Genomic DNA, 20,696 nt, shown 5'->3' with positions numbered 1-20,696 from the left:
CTGGGTGACAATTATCAAAAGGTCTAACATTCTTTTTATGAGAGTCCAGGAACAGATGAAAAGGTTGATGACACATATTTGATGAACTAGTAACTAAAAACTCCCCAAATTTGACAGAAGTCATCTATTTGCAAACTTAAGAAGCTTAGTAAAGTTGAAACAAGATTAAACTCAGAGAAAGTTACAACTAGACATAAAATCAAACTGTCAAACTGCTCAAAACCAAAAATAAGCAATAAATCTTGAAAGGAGATATATTATAATGATATATCATGTAAAAAGGAAGAATAACTCAAACGACTGTGGAGTTTTCATCAGAAATTAGAGAGGCCAGAAGACAGCAGAACATTTTTTAAGTTTTGACAGAAAAAGCGTCAACCTAAAATTCCAGATCCAGTGAAAATACCCTTCAGGAATGAAAGCAAAATATGTTCTTAGGTAAGGGAACCTATGACCAACCACTAAAAAACAACAACATAAAGATAAAAGAGAATACTAAAATAAAAAGGAGGGGGAACAACAACAAAACACACCAGAGACGTCAATCAGAAAACAACAGAACAGCAGATAAAAACCTAACGGTACCAATAATTACATTCAACATAAAGGGTCTAAAACAGCGATTAAAAGATAGAAATTGCTAGATTTAAGAAAAACAGATTAAACCTAGGAACTAACTACTTTATGCTGTCTATAAGAAAATCACTTTAAAAATAGTTAATATATACAGGTAAAAATAATAGGAAAAGATATCTGATGGAACCACCAATCAAAAGCTATGCTAATATCAGACAAAGCAGACTTTAGAACAAGGGAAATTACCATAGCATTACATAATGATAAAAATTAAATCAAGAAGCCTTAACGTCTTGGTAAAAATCTTTGTATATATATAAAAATCTTTATATATACTGTAAATCAGTGTAGCAAAGCTTCAAAATATATGCAGGAAAAACTGAGAAAACTGAAAGCAAAGCAGACAAATTCACAATTAAAGACCTCCTTTCTAAGTAACAAACAGAGTAAGTACACAGAAAATCAGCAAGGATATAAAAAAGCACTACAACACTATCAAAAAACTTTGTCATTAACATTAATCAAATACTTTATCCAAGAAGAGACTATTCTCTTGAAATATAACATTCATTCACTACAGACAGTATCTTTATAAGGTTTACAATTTTTCTTTAAATCAAATTCATACAAAGAATGTTCTCTTATCATAATGGAATTAAGCAAGAAATCAGTTTACCAGGAAAAATTACAAACATTCGAGAACTAAAAAAGACATTTGTAAATAATCTATAGGTCAAAGAGGAAATCTCAAGGGAAATAAGCTATATTTAAAAAAATTAAAAACAAAAATAATACATATTCCTCTATATTTTTTAACACAAAATTTATGAAATGCAGCTAACACAATGCTTACAGGAAAATCTATAGCACTAGTCTCAATAATCTAAATTTTTACCCTAACTAGAGAAAAAACAAACTAAACCCAGAGCAAGCAGGCAGAAAAATGGAAATAATAGAGAAAAAAAATCAAAGAAACTGACAACAGATAATAGAATAAAACAATGAAAACAAAAACTGGTTCTTTTAAAGTACCAATAACACAGATACACTTTAGCCAGATTGAAAAAAAAAAGCATATGATACCATAAAAGAGAGGATTCACCAGAATCCCAGACGTTTTAAAAAATAGTATCACAAAAAGAACTATGCTCATAAATTTGCCAATTTAAATAAAACAGAGTCAAATACTACACAATCTCATTTGTATATGGAACCTAAGAAAACAAACTGACAGGAAGAGATGACTTGTGGTTACCAGAGGTGGAGGGTGAGGTGAGGAAGAACTGGAAGCAGGCGGTCATAAGGTACAAACTTTCAGTTACACAATAAATAAGCACTAGGGATATAATGTAGAATACCATGACTATGCTAACACTGATGTATGATACATAGGAAAGTTGTTAAGAGAGTAAATAAATACCAAGAGTCACCATGAGGAAAAATATTTTCTTTCTTTAATTTCTATTCTATGTATATGAAAAGATGAATGTTAGCTGAATCTATTGTGGTAAAATCACTCCAGTTTGTGTAAATCAAACCATCATGCTGTCTGTATGCCTTAAACTTACACAGGTGTATTATTAACTATTTCTCAAAACAAATAAAATGGACCAACCCCTTGAAAGATACAAACTATTAAAACTCACTCAAAAAACCAGTATCTATCTAAAAAAATAAACTCTTAGTTAAAAAGTATCTGATGAAGAAAACTTCAGACAGATGGTTTTGCTAGATAATTCCATCAAACATTTGAAGTGGGGATAGTATCAATTCTATACAATCTATTCCCCAAAACAGAAGAGGTGTAAATAATTCCAACTTATTTTTAAGGTATTATCCGAAAACAAGAATGACAGTACAAGGGGGGAAAAAAATCTCACAGATCAACATTCTTCATGAACATAGATATAAAAATGATCAACAAAACATTAAAAAATTGAATCCATATACAATTTGAACACACAAATGAACACAAAAAAAGATAATATATCAAGATGAAGTGGAGTTTTTCCTAGGAATATAAGACTGGCTCAACATTTTAAAAAGACAATTAGTGTAATTCAATGTAACAGTAACCAATTAAAGAAGAAAAACCAAATGATCAAACAAAAAATACAGATGCAGAAAAAACATCTGACTAATTCAAGGTCCATTCAGGATAAGCATCTTCAAGGAATAAGGTGTGAAAGAGGATGTCTACTCTCACTATTCATATTGAACACTGTACTAGAATTCCTGGCCAGTGAAAAAAGTCAAGAAAAATAAATAAAAGGGATACAAATCACAAAGGAAGTAACAAAACTGTCTCTACTGTCTACACAGAATTTACAAACAAAAAACAAAACTAAACCAAATCAAAAAGCTTCGTAGAACTAAGTGAGTTTAGCAAGAATGCAGGATACAAGGTCAATATACAAAAATAAATAATTTCTGAATCTGTTAACATGAACGATTAAAAAAAATTACGGACAGTAGTAGTAACATACTTACTATGTCCCTGGCACTGCTCCAGAAGTACTTCACAAATACCAACTTGTTTAAACCTCAAACAAACAAAAAACTACAAACCTCCATGATGTAGATATTCTTTGAGGACCTGGAGTCTGGCTCCCAGGCCCAAGTTCTTCATTACGACATTACTGGTCATAATGAGAGGAACTTTCAGAAATACAGGTCCAGGGAAAGTGCCAAGCACCTGTAATTTTGGAAAAGTTCCACAGAGGATGATGATGCACACCAAAGAGTGAGAACCACTGGTCTGTGAAACAACTTACAATTCAATAATAACTTGTAATTCTCAAATATAAAGATGAAATTACTATAATGAGAAACTGTATCTGCAATTCCTTGTTTCTGTTTCATGAAATACTCTTTTCCAGGCCAACTTGAAAGTCTATGCATCCTTCTGCTGCTGCTGCTAAGTCGCTTCAGTCGTGTCCGACTCTGTGCGACCCCATGGACTGCAGCCTACCAGGTTCCTCCGTCCATAGGATTTTCCAGGCAAGAGTACTGGAGTGGGTTGCCACTGCCTTCTCCTTCGGTTTTAGGCAAATCTGTTAGTTCCATAGGTAACATTCCTTGACCTTTAACTTTGTGTTAAGTGATCTGTTTACCTGGTCTATTTTTTCTGCTTGATATTTATGATAGTCCTATAATTCTGTTAATCTTTTAGTATTTAAGATTTGACTAAACTCCACTGAGAGCAGGGACCTAGTTTGCCTCATTCACTATCATATCGTCAAAATCTAACACAATTTCTAGCATCCACCAGACACATAATAAATATATATCAAGAGAATGAACTCTATATTTCTGTAAGTAATGAAAGAAAGCACAGATTCATTTATGTTTCTGGCCTTATGAAGTTCTGCAGTAACTAACTGCTAACAATTTATATACTTTATACTGATTAAGAAAACGCTTACCTGGAAGTTTAAGTTTTCTACAGCAAGAATTACAGTGATGTTTTGCTCTGAAGTTTTTTATAGCATCTTCTCCTAGATTTGCTGGGCCAAAAACCATATCACAGGATCTGTGGAATTGGTAGTTAAAAGAAAAAGTCAGTTGATGGAAACAGAAATGTACAGTCTGAAATTATAAAAAGATTTTCATGAAATTATTAAAACTTATTACCTCTTTTCTTCTGCCTTTATCACAGATGGGTCAGTCAAACTTTCACCCACACCTTTATATGTATATACAAAGAAGACAATTCATATTATGTAATTGATATAAAATACTAATACATACATAATAAAAAGGTCACAGGAGATTCTACAGTATCATCTACCATTACACAGTTTTAAGCTGTTCAAAAAGAGTATAGTTTTTCTCTTTTGACCTCAACATTGCACTAGCAACAAGTACAGTTCCTGCAATATGAACAACAGTTAAATGTCAGAGTTGGCAGGGAGACAACGAAAGTTCCTGATTGCACCAGTTTCTGATGCAACAAGGCCAAGGTTGCAAGTAAATATTTCCTTATTTACAATTTGCCCTTGTTTCACCTTAGTTAGCAAAAAACAATTAAGTACATGAAGGCATGATCTACAAGCCATTTTAAAAGTATCCTGGAGTTTTAAAAATCACTAACATATGAATACACCTGGCTCAAAAAAGATTCAGACTACATAAAGAATAAGATTGTGAACATTTTTTTTCACCTCCAGTCCTCTCCAGAGGTGTTAAATGTGAGATTAAATCTCTTCAGTCTTACCTATTCATTCACATAAAGAAAGAACAACTACTGATACTTGAACAATCATAAAATATTTTACCCATTAGAATGAAATCTAATAAACTGGTTAGAATTTCACAACAGAAAAATCTAGAATTAAAATATGATACTAATTTCTTCTCAGACTGGCAAAGATATTCCATACTGAACAGATGAAGACATGGGCAGTGATGAGTGCTTGCACAGTGCTGCGTATGAATTCCTACAACCTTTTGGAAGTTAATATGGCAGGCACTCTTAAAATTGCACTCTCTAAACCTAAAAAATAGGGTGACTGTGTGACAACAGAGGATTTAAATCATTCTATGCTTTCATACTACAGCTGTTAAAAGGAATGACTCAAATTTATCAGTAATAACCCAGAAGATGTTTATCATATACTGTTAGGTAGGGCAAAAAACAAGTGAAACACAAACACATACTCATACACACACACACACATATAGCATGATTCCAGTTGGAGAAAAATCACAACACAAAATGATTAAAGAAAAAAAAATTTGTGAATCTGTCTTCACAAAAGTACAGAAACAGTAAAGATGGGAGCATTCTGTTCTTTATACATTTCTATGTCGTTTGTTTGTAGTAATTATCTTACAATATTTTTATTTAAAAATGGCTCCATAACATTAATTTTATAGAGAACATCAAAATTACCCTGATTATTAAAAGTAACTGCCTTCTCTTAATCAATATTCATAGTTTGGCCTTACTTCCTAGGCACACTTGAAATGGATTGGCCCATCTAATAAAATATATCAGAGTTTTCACTATATATACACCACTTAATCATTTATGTAAAATGAATAACTGAAAAAACAATAGCTATTTTTATACAATTTTCCTGAGTTGGTATTGAAATAACAAATGTTGGCTTGTCAATAAATCTTATATCTATATAATGAAAGAAGTCATCAAGTAATAAATATTCTGAACAATTGTTCTTAGGTGACTTGAATTCTGATCTCTGTTAACAGTTGAAATTAAAGCTACTCTTTAGGAAAAAAGCAAATCACTGCTCTTTCGCAGCCAGTTTCTTCTTTTTTTTTTACAGATACGAAACAATCTGTCTACAAAGAGGCTACGATCAGTTTTTCCCTCCTAGTATACATGCTGCTCCACCAACCAAGTGCTGGAATCTATTCCTTACCTCTTAAATCTGATCTGTCCTTACAGCTTACCTTCACCAGTAAAATGTGGCAGAAGGGATCTGGGCCCATTCTGGGCCTAACGTAAGAATTCCTGCTTTCTCTCTGGAGAAGCCAGCTAAATGAGACCTAAAAAGTCTAATTACCCCAAACTACCATGCTATAAGAAAAGTCCAAGCTAGCGAGCCATGTAGAGAGATCACTGGGTAGAGAACTGAAGAATTCAGCTGTCTTAAACAGAGACTTAAAACATTTGGCTTCAGTCAAGCTGTCCAAACTAGTATCCAGCCATTCAAATTCTCCAAGGGTACAGCAGAGATAACCCAGCCCCAAATTCTTGAACCAAAAAAGTGAAAGCAAATTTTTTTTTAATCCACTAAATATTTAGGTAGTTTAATTGACAGTAATAGCAGGTACTCCAGAAACAATAAAGATTACTTATTGTTTTAAAGAAATAATCTTTATACTTTTAAAAAACTAAGGCTATAGATCTATGAGTAAAATAGGGGATTTCACATGTTTTTGCTTATTAAAACATCTGCACTGCCTAGATAACAATTAAAATAGCCAGACCCTATTCTTCAGGGCCCTGATAGCCATATACTACGGCCATTATTGACTTGCTGTTTTAACAGCTTTTACTGACCTAAGATTTTACGTATCTACAGATAAGCAGATTTCTGTACATTGAATAGATGAGAACCTGATGCATAATTTCCTTTCAGCAATATTTTAATAAATTTACCTTGTAAATCAAGTACCAGTAACTCCCCTCTTGTATATTCGTAAGTCCAGTGGCTAAAGGCCAGCATAATTTCTTCCAGTGTATTAGTTGGAATAATCTCATCACCATTATTGTTGTTGTATTTTCTAAATTCTCCAGTCATACATTCTTCCACAGCAAACCACTGTCCTGCTGAATGGCAATACAGCAGGAAAACTTCAAGGAACCTTATGAGAAAGTTAGAGATATTACTAGCAGTTTTGTTAATAAAATTCTAATCAATCTGTAAAATGGGTAAATAATGAAATTCAGCATCTATAATGAAGGTCAAAAGAGAATGCTATCCACTAAAAGATCTCAGAAGTTTGTAAAGATTTACCTTGGAGAATATGGTATGGATTTGGGTTTCATTTGGTTGAAGGCAAATGTAAGTTTTTGTGCTGCTCTCTGTTGTTGAATTTCCTACAGAACAGAAAAAAAGAAACCCTTGTTCAACATTGACATTAAGACTTTATTAATTATACTTTAGCAGTGAAAACAAGAAGCTCAAACAATGCTTCACTGTATGCATTCACTAGCACTTACTCTAAGACAGAGATGCAGAACTGTATCTTCTTTATAAATACTTGACCATGTGTTAATCACTTCAGGAAGAAAAGATTTGATAATATAAAGATGTCCTGATTTGAGGATATCATGTTCTGACCAAGTACACTGTACTTTGACAGCTCTTCGTAAACCTCCTCCCATCTCCTCTTTACTTAAAAATTCTATTTTGGCACAGAGGCCCAGCTGTGACCAAGACGACATGCTGTTATTCAGTATGTTGGGAGAACTCTCTTCCAAGCGATACACTGTGACAGGTTCACCTGCAAGATGAATGGACACATTTTAAGGTCAAAATATGACTCTAAAAAGCATGGAGCAACAATTGGCAGGTATCTTTGGTTAAGATTAAGTAAGGAATAGAAAATGAGATGGACCAGGTTGTAGTTTTATAAAAGAAGTTTAAGGACAAGAAATATTCAGAAACCAAGATCTAATATCTCTAAGTTCACATGTATTTGGTAATGATAAGCATTTTTGAAATCATGAACATTTTGGAGAAAAATTTTTAGAAAGTAACTAGACTTCTAAGCATTTGTAAGCTAAACTTTCAGACAGGAGGTTAGATCTGTTCCACAAATCCTGTGATATCAATTTATCAGTGCTTTCATTACTAAAGATCAAGATCTTACTAAAGATCAAGAGCTTTTCTGAATTAAAATACACCACTGCTTCTGGATATGTCAGATTAAAGAAAAATCAATACTTCTGATGCCTTCGTCTATTTAAATATACCTGACTCTTGTAATCAGGCTGATTAAAACTTACATGAAGTTAACACTTCTTAATGCAATTTCTCCTCTTTCTGTCACCACCTATGTTCTATATTACAGTTTAAACCCACATACTAATTAAGGGTTTATTTCTCCTTTTATTTTTACTTCTTGGTTTTACCTCTTGGAGGCACAGGTGTAAATGGAATACTCTGGGATAATCTCATCAAGTTATTTCTTTCCACAGCTGCATAAAAAAATGAGAGAGAAATAATGAAATCCCCCAAAGCTCAAAGCATTACTAAATTTTGTTTTTAATATTTACTATTACTAACCTGAGTAATAGTAATTTGTATCCATAACTGGCTTAAATGGAGAAGCAAGACCTAAAACAGCAAATAAACAAATGAGACCCTTTTAAAAATAATAATACAGCATAAATTTTTGCTCAGGCATTCTCATTTAATCATTCCAAGCTGTCTGCAGGTAAGCTCTCTGCAATAAAAAAAGTGATAAATTATGTCCTTCATGTGCTTTATTACCATATTTTATTTTGCCAGATAAGGCAGATTAGTGGTAACTGTGCACTCAAAAAGCATATGATAGTTCACACTCTCCTGTCATAAACTACATTCTTCCCTTTATTTCCGACTCAAAGTGTCAGAGAAGTGTCATATCTTCAGGGTGTGGAGACATAGCCCTGTAACCATTTTAGCAGGTTAACCACGAACAAATGTGAAATGTAACAAAAAAACCCCTTCCTCCATCTCTAGATATATTTGAGGACTTCACTTTTTAAAAAATTTTCTTTATTGAAGTATAGTTGATTTACAATGTTATGTTAATTTCTGTGAGGACTTCACTTAACTATAGTGAGAAAGATGGAGAATACATTGAACCTGCTACGTGTTAAGCTTCTAGAAATTTCTAGAATGTAAGTGCAAGAATAGGTTCTTTTTTATTTACATTCTTACAGGAGAAGGAAGTCAGTTAACAGTTATAACACTGTGTGATAAACTGTATAAAATATAGTGTGTGTATGCATATTCTCTCACACACAGAGTATAGGACTGTGGAGGAGAGGTACCAAATGTCTCCTGGTTGAAGAAAGGTTGAAGAATGTCTCAGAGAAAAGAGGAAGGGAAAAGCGAGTAGTTTGGAAGGTGTGGCATGGTCAGGGTAACATTTGCTACACTTGAGAAACAGAAACCTGTTTAATATGAATAGAACAGTGGTTTTCAACACCATCTATCTATTTATTTATCTACCTACCTACCTACCAATCTACCTACCTATCCATATATCAGAATCACCTGTCTGGCTTTTCAAACATAGACTTACCCAGATCTCACTCCAAAATATTCTAACTCTTCAGGTATGTGTCAGCATACAACTGATTTGGATTTATAACCACGTATCTGGATATGCAACCAAGATCTTACATTAATGAGCAAAAGTACAGGCATACCAGTAGGAAATAAAGCTACAGAAGCAGGGAATACCAAATTGTTAAAAGCCAAATATGCAATGTTAAGAAAAGACACCGGGGGCTTCCCTAGTGACTCAGTGGTAAAGAATCTGCTTGCCAATGCAGGAGACATGGGTACCCTGATATAGGAAGATGCCATATGCCACGGAGCAATTCAGTCGGTATGCCACAACTACTGAGCTGAGCTCTAGCGCCCAGAAACTGCAACTACTGAGCCTATGTGCTGCAACCACTGAAGCCCACGCACCCTAAAGCCTGTGCTCCACAAGAGAAGCCACCACAATGAGAAACTCATGCAACACAATTAGAGATTAGCCTCTGCTTTCTACAACTAGAGAAAAGCCCGCACAGCAACAAAGACCCAGCACTGCCAAAAATAAATAAATAAAACTTTTAAAATACTTTAAAAATGAAAAGATGCTGATTTTATCCAAAAACAGTGGAAAAATGGAAAGTAGAGTAGTGACAAGATCAGATCTTTTGAAAAGAATCATTTTGGTGGTAGAGTAGAAAAGAGACTGGAAAGGAGCCCAAACTGGCACAATTACTTTGAAACCCTCTTTGGCAGTAACTACTGAATGTGAACACATGCACCCTACCACCAGCAATTCCACTCCTGTGTACATACCCAATGAAAATAAATACATCCCGTTTACCAAACAACATGAACAAGAATGCTCATGCAGCACTATCAATATGAGCCATATACTGGAAGCTACTGAAATACCCATCAAATGGTAGAATCGATATATAAACTGAATATATTCATATAAGAAAATACTATATAGTAGTGAGAATGCACAAACCATCACTACATACAACAATGTTTATGAATCTCATAAGCATGTGTTAGGACAAAAGTCAGACACAAAAGAAGAGTGCACACTGTAAGATTCCATTTATATATTTTATATAAACACACACAAATGTATATACATAAAATAAAGAAAAACAGATAAACATGTACATACACACAGATAAAATCAATCTGTGTTGTTTAAGGGGCAGAGGTTATAAGATGATACAGTAGCTCAGATACTGACAACGTGTATTTTGTGATCTGGGTGCCGATTACATTGGATTGCTCACTTACTACATATTTTCTGTATATGCATCAATAAAAGGATTTAAAAATGACGACAGTCTGAACTGAAAGCAGCAGCAGGATGCAGAGTGGAAGATGGATTCCAGAAATGTTTTAAGAGGTAAATATAATAGGACTTTGTGAGTGCAAGGTCAAGGGGGTCAAGAATACCGTCCTCTCAGATTTCACCTAGCTGAATGAAAGAGTACCATTCAGTAACACAGGGAATATAAGGAAGAAGCAGTTTGGGCAGCAAGGATGAAGGGAAGTCGGAAGACTGCAAAAAGATCATCATTTACATGGTGAATTACCATATTTGTGAAACACATATAATAAAGAGAAATGAATTGAGGGAACAACTTTCTACTTCCTTGGCTTTTTTCAAATACGAAGCCTAATATTTCTTTTCTAGGACAATGTTAGTATTTGCTAAAATAAAATACATTATATACAATCCTTAGCTTTTCACATTATATTTACTGCACACTCACCATTTAAGGTTCCTTCTTCAGGCGGCCTTAAGGAAAACACCAAAAAATATAATAAGTTAAGTTACAGCTTTAGTTTTGGCTACCATAAAACTTTATTTTATGAAGTTATTATAAATTCTTAATATAACATTATTAAAATAATTCTGAGATTCAGATTCATTTTTGTTTGAGTATTTGCCATTTCCCTTAAGTTAGCATCAAATTCACACACAGATATGTATAAACCCATTATCAATAACTCATACCTCCAATTCAAGCCTACATAAATATCAGTAGTAGTCTGGAGCCAAACTGAAGGTTGAGTACTAATAGAGTAATATATTCCATGACTCCTCTATTATAGAGGTTCACTCCAGTACTTTTATACAATGCCTTGAAATGACTGTGCAAGACTATAAAAATTCAACAGAATTGATAGGCAAAGAACTGAAAGAATAGTAATTAAGCATCATTTTGCAAAACTCAACTGCTAAAGTTGAAAAACATTTCTTTCCAATGTTGAACATAATTTATTTATAACATATATTGGTACCAAGTAGAGGGTCTATTAATCCCACAGATTACAGTCCAGATTAGAGAGACAGGTATAGTGGAAAAGAGAGTGGAATGGAATAAAGAAAATGGATTAGAAGCTTCGTTCTCCCATTAAACAGTTATGTGGCTTTGCTCAGGACTAAAGGACTAGATCCTGAAAGGACCTATAGAGTAGAAGAAGTAGAAACTTGGTAATCTCTTTCTAGCTTTAACATTCTGATTCTGATGTTTGGTTTTCACCTTAATAACACAAATATTTTCTTACAGGAAATACTCTGACCGAGCATTAGCCCTTTCTCTACTATTGATAAAGCACTCTTTTCTTACCACCCAAAGAGTATTGCCAACTCTACCTTTGTGGGTACTTCTCTGGGTCAAGATTCTGTAATTCAATTTTCTCTCATTAGCTAAACTAATACCAACTTTAAGTACCAAATCTGTACTTACACCCTACAGTTCTAGTTACAAAAGACATTTATTCTCTGAAGCGGTTTCATTATAAACAGGTCTTTCAAGTACCAGTCAGGACCAGGATATCTCCAAAATTTGACCAGCTGCATACATATGTAACATCTGGTTTATTTTCTTCTCTATACTCTCGCATCTATGTCTGATATAGAGAAGGAAATAGGCTAAACACTGTATAATATATAATAATTTCCCTCAAACTGGCTTCCCTTCTTAAGCATGCTTCCTATATCAAATAGGTATCAAAACAAGATTACTTTAATGTCCTTTGGAATCCTAAAATACTAATTTCTAGGCTGGGAAACACATAATCTTTGATTCTTATGCTTAATCTGTACTGAAATTTTTTACTTTCTCGGGATGACTACTTGTCAGATGGTCTTCTGTTTCTACCACATCAGCTTTCTAGGGCATTTCCCTGCATGCAGGCTTTCTAAGGTACACTGTGTATTACTGCTCTAATCACCTAAGCTTTCCAAAGGCAAGAAGAAAGACTTGTTGATTGGAACAATGGGCAGAGAAATTAACTAAGGTGTCAAACTAGGTCTTTGCAAGAAACCTGGAAATAGGACTAAATAATAAAATCATAATTCTATCATTATAAGGAAAATCTTAGTCAAGTTGTGACTACAATATGCACATAATTATAGTATAATTATATAAAATCATAAAATATATACATTGACTCATAACAAATGATTCCCCAATCTTTTCAATGTAAAGACAGGAGATCCCAAAATAAATCATCAACACTTGCAAGAAGTATTAAAGAGATTACTATGCAAAGAGCAGAAAAAAGACAACATTCAGTAACTGGAGTACTTTTCACACTAACGGTGAGACAAGGCTTACTTACATTTCTCTATTCAATGGTCTATCTTGTAACCAGTCCTTTAGACAGAAACAAACACAAATGAAAAGTTAAAAGAAAAAGTCTCTAGACAAAGCATAACTGTTTATCTCTGCTTTGTATCCTATAATACGTTTTATGAATAAAGGGCTGAGAAGTTACTATGAATTTTGTTTATACAACTGAGCCAATAGAATAAAAAATAGCTATAAAAGCTACCATAAGGCCATTCCACAAAGTAGAATAAAGAATTTTACAAGTGTTATTTCCTATAATATAATTACAGTTGTCGGTTAACAATTTTCTCTTCTTAAAATACACATTTGTTTCTATGACTCTGAAAAAAATGTGTTTGCTGCCAAAAGAAAAATGTATCAAAGTATAAAGAAAAAAAATTAAAATCATGCAAACTGTGACGAAGAAATCACTAGTAACAGGCATATTATGTGTGTATGTGGTGGGTTTTATTCAGCTGTTTTACGTTTCTAAGTGTCAATTTATTGTTACTTTCCCAGTTTGGGACTCATGTTTCCTGAATTTGAATCATCATACATTTCATGATTTTGGAAAACTGTAAGTTGTTTATAATCTCTTCAAATTCTATCTAGTCTCCCAAGGTCAATTCAGAAGTATTTTCCATATTTTTAATGTTTAACACATTTTCCATCTAATTATAAGCTATGTTACACTGTGGCTGAGTATTATTTCATTGTATACAGAGTGAAGTAAGTCAGTGAGAGAAAGAAAAGTATCGTATATTAACACATATATATGGAATCTAGAAAAATAGTATTGAAGAAATGGAGGTGCAGATGTAGAGAACAGACGTGTGGACCCAGTGAGGGAATAAGAGGGTGGGATGACTTGAGAAAGGAGCATTGACATCTATACACTATAATGTGTTAAACAGATAACTAGTAAGGTGCTATACACAAGGAGCCAGCCTGGTACTCTGTGTAACTTACAGGGGTGGGATGTGGCTCAGGGAGGGAGGCTCAAGAGGGAGGGAGGCTCAAAATATATATATTATATATAAATATATATATATATAAGTAATTATGAATGATTCATGTTGATGCATGACAGAGACCACCATAACACTGTAGAGCAATTATCCTTCAGTTAAAAAAAAATTTTTTTAAAGCTACACATCATCTCAAATAAAATATCACCATGTTTTAGCTCTTTTCTAATAAATATGATTTTATACTATGCATATGTTTAATTGAAATGTACAAACCGGTAGCAAAGCTGCTTTGGAATCTACTTCATGAGTTTCTTCTGCAGATGACCTTCTGCTGCTACTTTCCACTAAGAGAAAATTAAAAAAAAAAAAAGTTTTACAACTAAAACAAACTTTTAATACCAACTAATGAAATTAAAAGACGCTTACTCCTTGGAAGCAAAGTTATGACCAACCTAGATAGCATATTCAAAAGCAGAAACATTACTTTGCCAACAAAGGTCCGTTCACTTTCACTTTTCACTTCTATGCAATGGAGAAGGAAATGGCAACCCACTCCAGTATTCTTGCCTGGAGAATCCCAGGGACAGAGGAGACTAGTGAGCTGCTGTTTGTGGGGTTGCACAGAGTCAGACACAACTGAAGCGACTTAGCAGCAGCAGCAGCAGTCAAGGCTATGGTTTTTCCTCTGGTCATGTATGGATGTGAGAGTTGGACTGTGAAGAAAGCTGAGCACCAAAGAATTGATGCCTTTGAACTGTGGTGTTGGAGAAGACTCTTGAGAGTCCCTTGGACTGCAAGGAGATCCAACCAGTCCATTCTGAAGGAGATCAGCCCTGGGATTTCTTTGGAAGGAATGATGCTAAAGCTGAAACTCCAGTACTTTGGCCACCTCATGAGTTGAGTTGACTCAATGAGTTGACTCACTGGAAAAGACTCTGATGCTGGGACGGATTGGGGACAGGAGGAGAAGGGGACGACAGAGGATGAAATGGCTGGATGGCATCACTGACTCGATGGACGTGAGTCTGAGTGAACTCTGGGACTTGGTGATGGACAGGGAGGCCTGGTGTGCTGCGATTCACGGGGTTGCAAAGAGTCAGACACGACTGAGCGACTGAACTGAACTGAACGAAACACAAGCATTTCAAGGCATAATATAAAAATTTCCAAGGCTAAGTATCCTTTCCCTAACAGTGCTAAACATAAGAATTACACGAGGCCCGTGGGTCTCTTGACAGGATATCCAAATTATTCAGTTTTTCTGTGAATAGGCAACATGAAACAGAATAGTATAAAAAAAAAAAAAAACCCTGCTCTTTCTGTTTCCAAATTTCTTGTGTATCCTTCCAGATACTTTGTGTTTGTATATATACCCCTGCCTTTCCTTTTTTTTATTTAAACATAAATGCTAATCATATATCTTCAGACTTTTTTTTAAAATTAATTTACAGACTTTTTTTTGTTGGTGGTTTTTAAAAATATTTATTTGGCTGTGCCAGGTCTTAGTTGCAGCATGCAAACTCTTACTTGTGACATGTGTGATCTAGCTCCCTGATCAGGGATCAAACCCAGGCCCCCTCAATCAGGAGCATGGAGTCTTAACCACTGAATCACCAGGGAAGTCCCTGTTGTTGGATTTTGAACTTTAAGCTTGGAGATCTTTCAGTATCAATACACAGAAGATTCTTCTATTCTACTTGGATGCTACATTGAACTTCATACAAAGGACATACAATGATTTGTTTAACCAAACTACAATTAATGGACATTTGGCCTGATTTCAAATTCTTGCTATAATCCTAGCCCTTATCTTCTTTACTGGGAGGTCAATAGATACTGCCAAAAACTGAAACACGAGGATGTAAAACTACAGGCATTCTAATGTTAGTAATAATATCCAAGTTATCTGAAAATAAGAGTTTTATTTCTTCCCTCTCAATCCTTCTACCAATTTTTCTTCCTTTTCTTCCTTTGGCTAAAATGTTAAATAGAAATGATAAAAGCCAAAATCCTTTTTCCCTTCTGGGGCTTTTAATATTTCATTATGAAGTATGGTATCTGTGGTAAATTTTTGTTAAGATACCTTTTATTTAGATTAAGGAACTCCATTCTATTTTTAATCTGCTAAGAGTTTTTAATCATGAACAGATGTTGAATTTCATCAAAGTCAGCCTTTTTGCATCTATTAAGATGATCAGATAATTTTTTTTCCTTTAATTTGTTATCATCATGCCTTAATTATATTTGAATGTTAAACCCATTTGCACTCCTAGAGTAAACCTAAATTGAAGAGAAAGGAGAAATGATGGGGAGGGCGATATAGTAGTACTGCTTTTCTTAAGAAATCTTAAAAAGATTATATGTACCTAACTGAAAACTTAGGTAACAATAAACTTATATACATATAATATTGATAACTATGACTAAAAAAAAAGCATGATATGGAAACATCCCCAGGCCATTTGATTTTTAGATAAAAAACTAAAGGTTCAGGGCATGTACAGTATGCTACATTTTGTATTAAAAATGAGAGGCAGAAAAGACTTATTGTCATATATGATTATATAAGCATGAAACTCTAGAGGAAAAGCAAAAATAACAGTAGTTACGTATGGGGCTAAAGTGAGAAACTGACAACGATTTTCCAAGTGCTTGTGTGTATTTTAATTTTGAGTCAATAAATGTATTAGCTATTTTTAAAGATTAAATCAGAAAAACAAGTTGACTAAATGACTATACAGATTAAAACAGAGCAGATGCATTCGTAAAAGTTAAAATCAGCAGATTTGTAAAAAGTAAGTCTGCATTTCTTTTAGGACTAAACAATTGGTTAAAAAAGAAAAACTATTAGAATGTTAAGATTATGTTCTATTCAAGGTTGAGAGCAACAATGACGGACCAGAATCTTCATTTTCTGACTCCTGAAACATTCACTGCTCAGGTGTGTGACATACATAAAATATCTTTTATTTAATATAACTCACGTAGTCAAAACACTCACCTTGTTCTGAATGAAGAGGAATAGAAGTTTTGTGACACTCAGTAAATCCAGCGTGAGAACTCACATGTTTCAAAGTGTTTTCAGAAGGAATATCATTCTGCACAGGGTACACATACACAATTTTAAAACAATTTAACTAAATTTCAAATCACTGTTCTAAGTAGTATAAGAGTCTCTGGATGTATTTAGCTCAGTATGTTTTAATCTACCTGGACTCCAAAGAGTATATTACAAGTTACAATTATTTTCTTCAATATCAATCTCAAAAACTGCCATCAAAATAACCTACTTGCTTACTGTTCATAAATCCACCTGAATGAATCCTTTTCCATAGTAATACAAGTTCATAAAAAAGTTTGGGAAAAAAAAGGAAACAATTTGGAAAATAATAAAACATTATCAGTTAACCTAAAAAAGAAAAAAACTATTATTTTACACTAAAATTAAAAGTGATAACAATTTGGAAGGTAAAGGAGTGGAGGGGAAATTTATTTGGGGGATTTTCAGTAGCTTTCTTATTGATCTGTATAAGCGATTTGTATACCAAAGATTTATCTGATCATTATTTGTCAGATTTCTATTTTTTTAAGATGTATCTGTGCTTCATATTTTTAAGTACTCATCTCTCTACATCGTTCCCTTAATATTTGTTTAAAAAGCATTCCTGACTTACTGACTTAATATTTCTATTTTCTTAGGTTTTTTTATGATTTGAATTTTTACATTAAATCTGGAATTCATTGAGCTTATAAAGTGATATGAAACAGGTATTTCCAAATTTCCACCCAGTTGTCCAATTTGTGTGTTTACTGACGAAGCATTCCTTTTCTCATTGATTTCTAATTTTACCCTTACTAAATTCTAATTTGTAGAAGAGTTATTTCAGAGTCATTAAAATGTTTTACTAAATATTCATGTTTCAACTGTACCACCTGTATAGATATTTTAGTATCTAACAACTAATTCCCCCTCATTTTCTTTTTACCTATTCATTTTTCCAGATGAACTAATGAATTTCATTAAACTAATGAGGGTAAGCTGATAAATTCATTTTGTTTCTTTTTAACTATAAACAGGTCACACTATTATGACTTTAAAATATTTCTAAACCTCTACCACCCCTCAGAAACAATGGGTTTTAAAATATTACTACCAAAATAAACTATTACTTTCATTAACAAATTTAACATATCTCAAGAAAATTAAACTTTTCTACCTTTGATGCTTCACATTCTTCACATTACAGCTGATTTACTTAGCGAACAAAAAGTGTTAATCTTCCTTTTGTCACAAAGCAACTCTAATTTCCTTTCTGATTTTAGTTGCTTCTTTTGGAACCAGTTCTAGTTATTTTTTGTTTCTGTTTTGCTTAAATACTTTCCTTGATATACTCTTTGATGCAGTGACACATCAATTTTATAGAATCATGTTTGACAGAAATTCCAGTATGGGACTGAAGAGTGAACTTCAGGTATCTGTAAACTCTATACCTTAAAAGCAGAAACATATGTGCATTTTTTCCTGGAGTGGATCTAAAGTTTTTATTAGATTTTCAAAGGGATGTAACCCACAAATGTTTAAGAACTCAAAGTCTCTGACCAACATGAGCTAGAACTCATTATTCTATTAGCATAGTTCTTTTTCTCTAAGTAGGTTACTCAAAATTGTTAAACTGAAAACATAGCCACCACTTTTCTTGCCACTCAGAGAAACTTATTTCTTTTTGTTTTTAGCAGGAAGCTATCTGCACACTTAAAATTTTTCAGTATATTTTGGCTTTAAGCTCATTTAATAGGGTCACTGTTAAAAGGTGCAATCTGTGGGGAAACCCTAACATTTACCGTTTCCCACTAGGAAATGTCCATTTATCCTAAATGATTTCCCATATATAACAAGTACTTCATAACATCAAAATGATGCCATCAGAGTGTAATGATAAATTCTTTCAACTGTTGCTGTAACACCTTGTTAAAGATATATTAAGAGCTCAATGAAGTATAAGTTAGAGAATAACAGCCTAAGTCAGGGTAACTACTACTAACAATCGAAGAGAAGCAGAAGTACTAAAAAAACATTTAGGAAGCAAAACCAGTTAGACCTGGCTGTTGATTGGAAGGGAGGAGTAAGAGTGCAAGTTTGCCCTCGTAAACTAGAATGCTGACATTATTAACAGAGGCAGGAAATACAGGAGGAAAAGAAATATGTCTGCTGAGCTTAACATATTTCAGATCATCATGATGATGGATGGTCTCTGCTAAAACTGTTTTTACTGAAAAACATGTTTAATTCTATTTTGAACTAAACCCCAAAACAACCAAATAAATTGCACTGCTGTAAGGATTTACTTACAGATAACATTTCTTTTATCTTGTTTGATGTTTCTTTAAACCTCTGTAAATCCATGCTATCTCTGTGTCCTTAAAAAGAGGAGGGAGAAATATTACAACAAAAAGTACTTGTTTATTTTGATCTATCAAAATAATCTGATTGCCTAGTCTATTCAAACACATGATTTACGTTATGTTGTAAGTAGTTTTGATGGCTCTGCCGTTTTCTGTAGCTTTCCTGATAGTGAAAATACTTGTTAAAAGTTGGAGAACATGAGCTGTTCAGTTTATAGTAACAGGATCCTAAGAGTCCTACAAGTGATATGAAGTGAATTGCTTAAAATTTAAAAGAAGAGGGGAACAATCATTATATTATCAGAGTGTGTGTGTGTGTGTGTGTGTGTGTGTGTGTGTGTGTCAGTCGCTCAGTCGTGTCTGACTCTTTGCGACTATAGTCTGCCAGGCTCCTCTGTCCACACAATTTTCAGGCAAGAACATTGAAGTGGGTTGCATTCCCTCCTCCAGGGGATCTTCCTGACCCAGGGATCAAACACGGGTCTCCCACACTGCAGGCAGATTTACCGTCTAAGTCATCAGGGAAGCTTTTATTATCAATAAAAAAGCATTATATATTAAGATGCTTATTATACATATGACACATGCATATTACATATACAGACATCAAACGTAAGGATATCTGTATCCATCCCAGTGGCAATATATTAACAAATAGACTAAAATGTGTTTTTTAAAAATGAAATGGGATATATTTAATGTAGGAAAAATCGTCTCTATAAACCACAGTCTAGCAATAAAGACCAGCATGCTCAGTACCTAGATAAATCATGGGGTTGGCCCTAATGTGGAGACTTCACATAGATGTAACATATTCTCTGAACAATCTCTATACATGTTCCATGACTAGGTAAATTCCTAGGCTGGGAAGCTACATACGGTGTTAAAAACAAGGCTAAGAAGCCACCTCATGGAAAAATTCAAACCCAAAGAGACAGAGGGCCTCCTTCAATCCTTGGAACACTCTGGTTATGTCCACAAACAACTCCAGTTGTTTTCTAAGAATTCTTTCTTAAATACTTTTTATCTTTAATAATCTAAGAGGAAGGCTGTTAGATATGTTATTCTACACATATCTGGGATCTGGTTAGCTCTGTAAAGCATCCTCTCTTCACCTTTTCCTTTCATGTGGCATAATGTCAACATTTAAATAACAAACCATTATCAAAAACAAAACAAATAAAGCCTTAAATATACAAATCAAAATATTACTTATTTCTTTCTTCTTGCCTTAACTGCCAAGTTTTTGAGCAGCCCCCTTTCCACTGGTACTTTACTTTCTCTCCTCCCATTCACACTATATTTCACTATAATCTGGCTTCTCCCTACATCACTTCCTTCACCAGAACAGTTTTCACCAAGGTCATTGATATGTTATCATTGCCAAAAGATACATATTTTCAGTC

General features: G+C 33.7%; 1 protein-coding gene across 4 annotated transcripts in view; it reads right to left on the bottom strand.

Moving 5' to 3' along the window:
* TRPM7 (transient receptor potential cation channel subfamily M member 7) overlaps window positions 1-20,696 on the bottom strand; it is a 116,602-nt gene that overhangs the window by 14,381 nt on the left and 81,525 nt on the right. For 3 of the 4 annotated variants that reach the window (XR_011568896.1, XM_019968844.2, XM_070797554.1), the window contains exons 27-38: window positions 19,238-19,305; window positions 16,889-16,985; window positions 14,161-14,231; window positions 12,927-12,961; window positions 11,069-11,094; window positions 8,340-8,390; window positions 8,186-8,251; window positions 7,271-7,554; window positions 7,065-7,147; window positions 6,707-6,912; window positions 4,210-4,261; window positions 4,002-4,108 (exon numbers count right to left, since the gene is read on the bottom strand). Coding sequence is in view for 2 of the 4 variants with exons in the window: in XM_019968844.2 (XP_019824403.2) it covers window positions 4,002-4,108; window positions 4,210-4,261; window positions 6,707-6,912; window positions 7,065-7,147; window positions 7,271-7,554; window positions 8,186-8,251; window positions 8,340-8,390; window positions 11,069-11,094; window positions 12,927-12,961; window positions 14,161-14,231; window positions 16,889-16,985; window positions 19,238-19,305 (1,146 nt within the window). In the remaining 2 variants the exon portion in view is untranslated. Of the gene's footprint in view, window positions 1-3,144; window positions 3,272-4,001; window positions 4,109-4,209; window positions 4,262-6,706; window positions 6,913-7,064; window positions 7,148-7,270; window positions 7,555-8,185; window positions 8,252-8,339; window positions 8,391-11,068; window positions 11,095-12,926; window positions 12,962-14,160; window positions 14,232-16,888; window positions 16,986-19,237; window positions 19,306-20,696 lie in introns of all 4 variants that reach the window. The other variant, XR_011568897.1, reaches the window with a different exon arrangement.

Source organism: Bos indicus, chromosome 10, assembly GCF_029378745.1.
Source record: "Bos indicus isolate NIAB-ARS_2022 breed Sahiwal x Tharparkar chromosome 10, NIAB-ARS_B.indTharparkar_mat_pri_1.0, whole genome shotgun sequence".
Classification (NCBI taxonomy): Eukaryota; Metazoa; Chordata; class Mammalia; order Artiodactyla; family Bovidae; genus Bos; species Bos indicus.
Note: the sequence above shows the minus strand (reverse complement) of the source record. Positions and strands in the feature narration are given on the sequence as shown.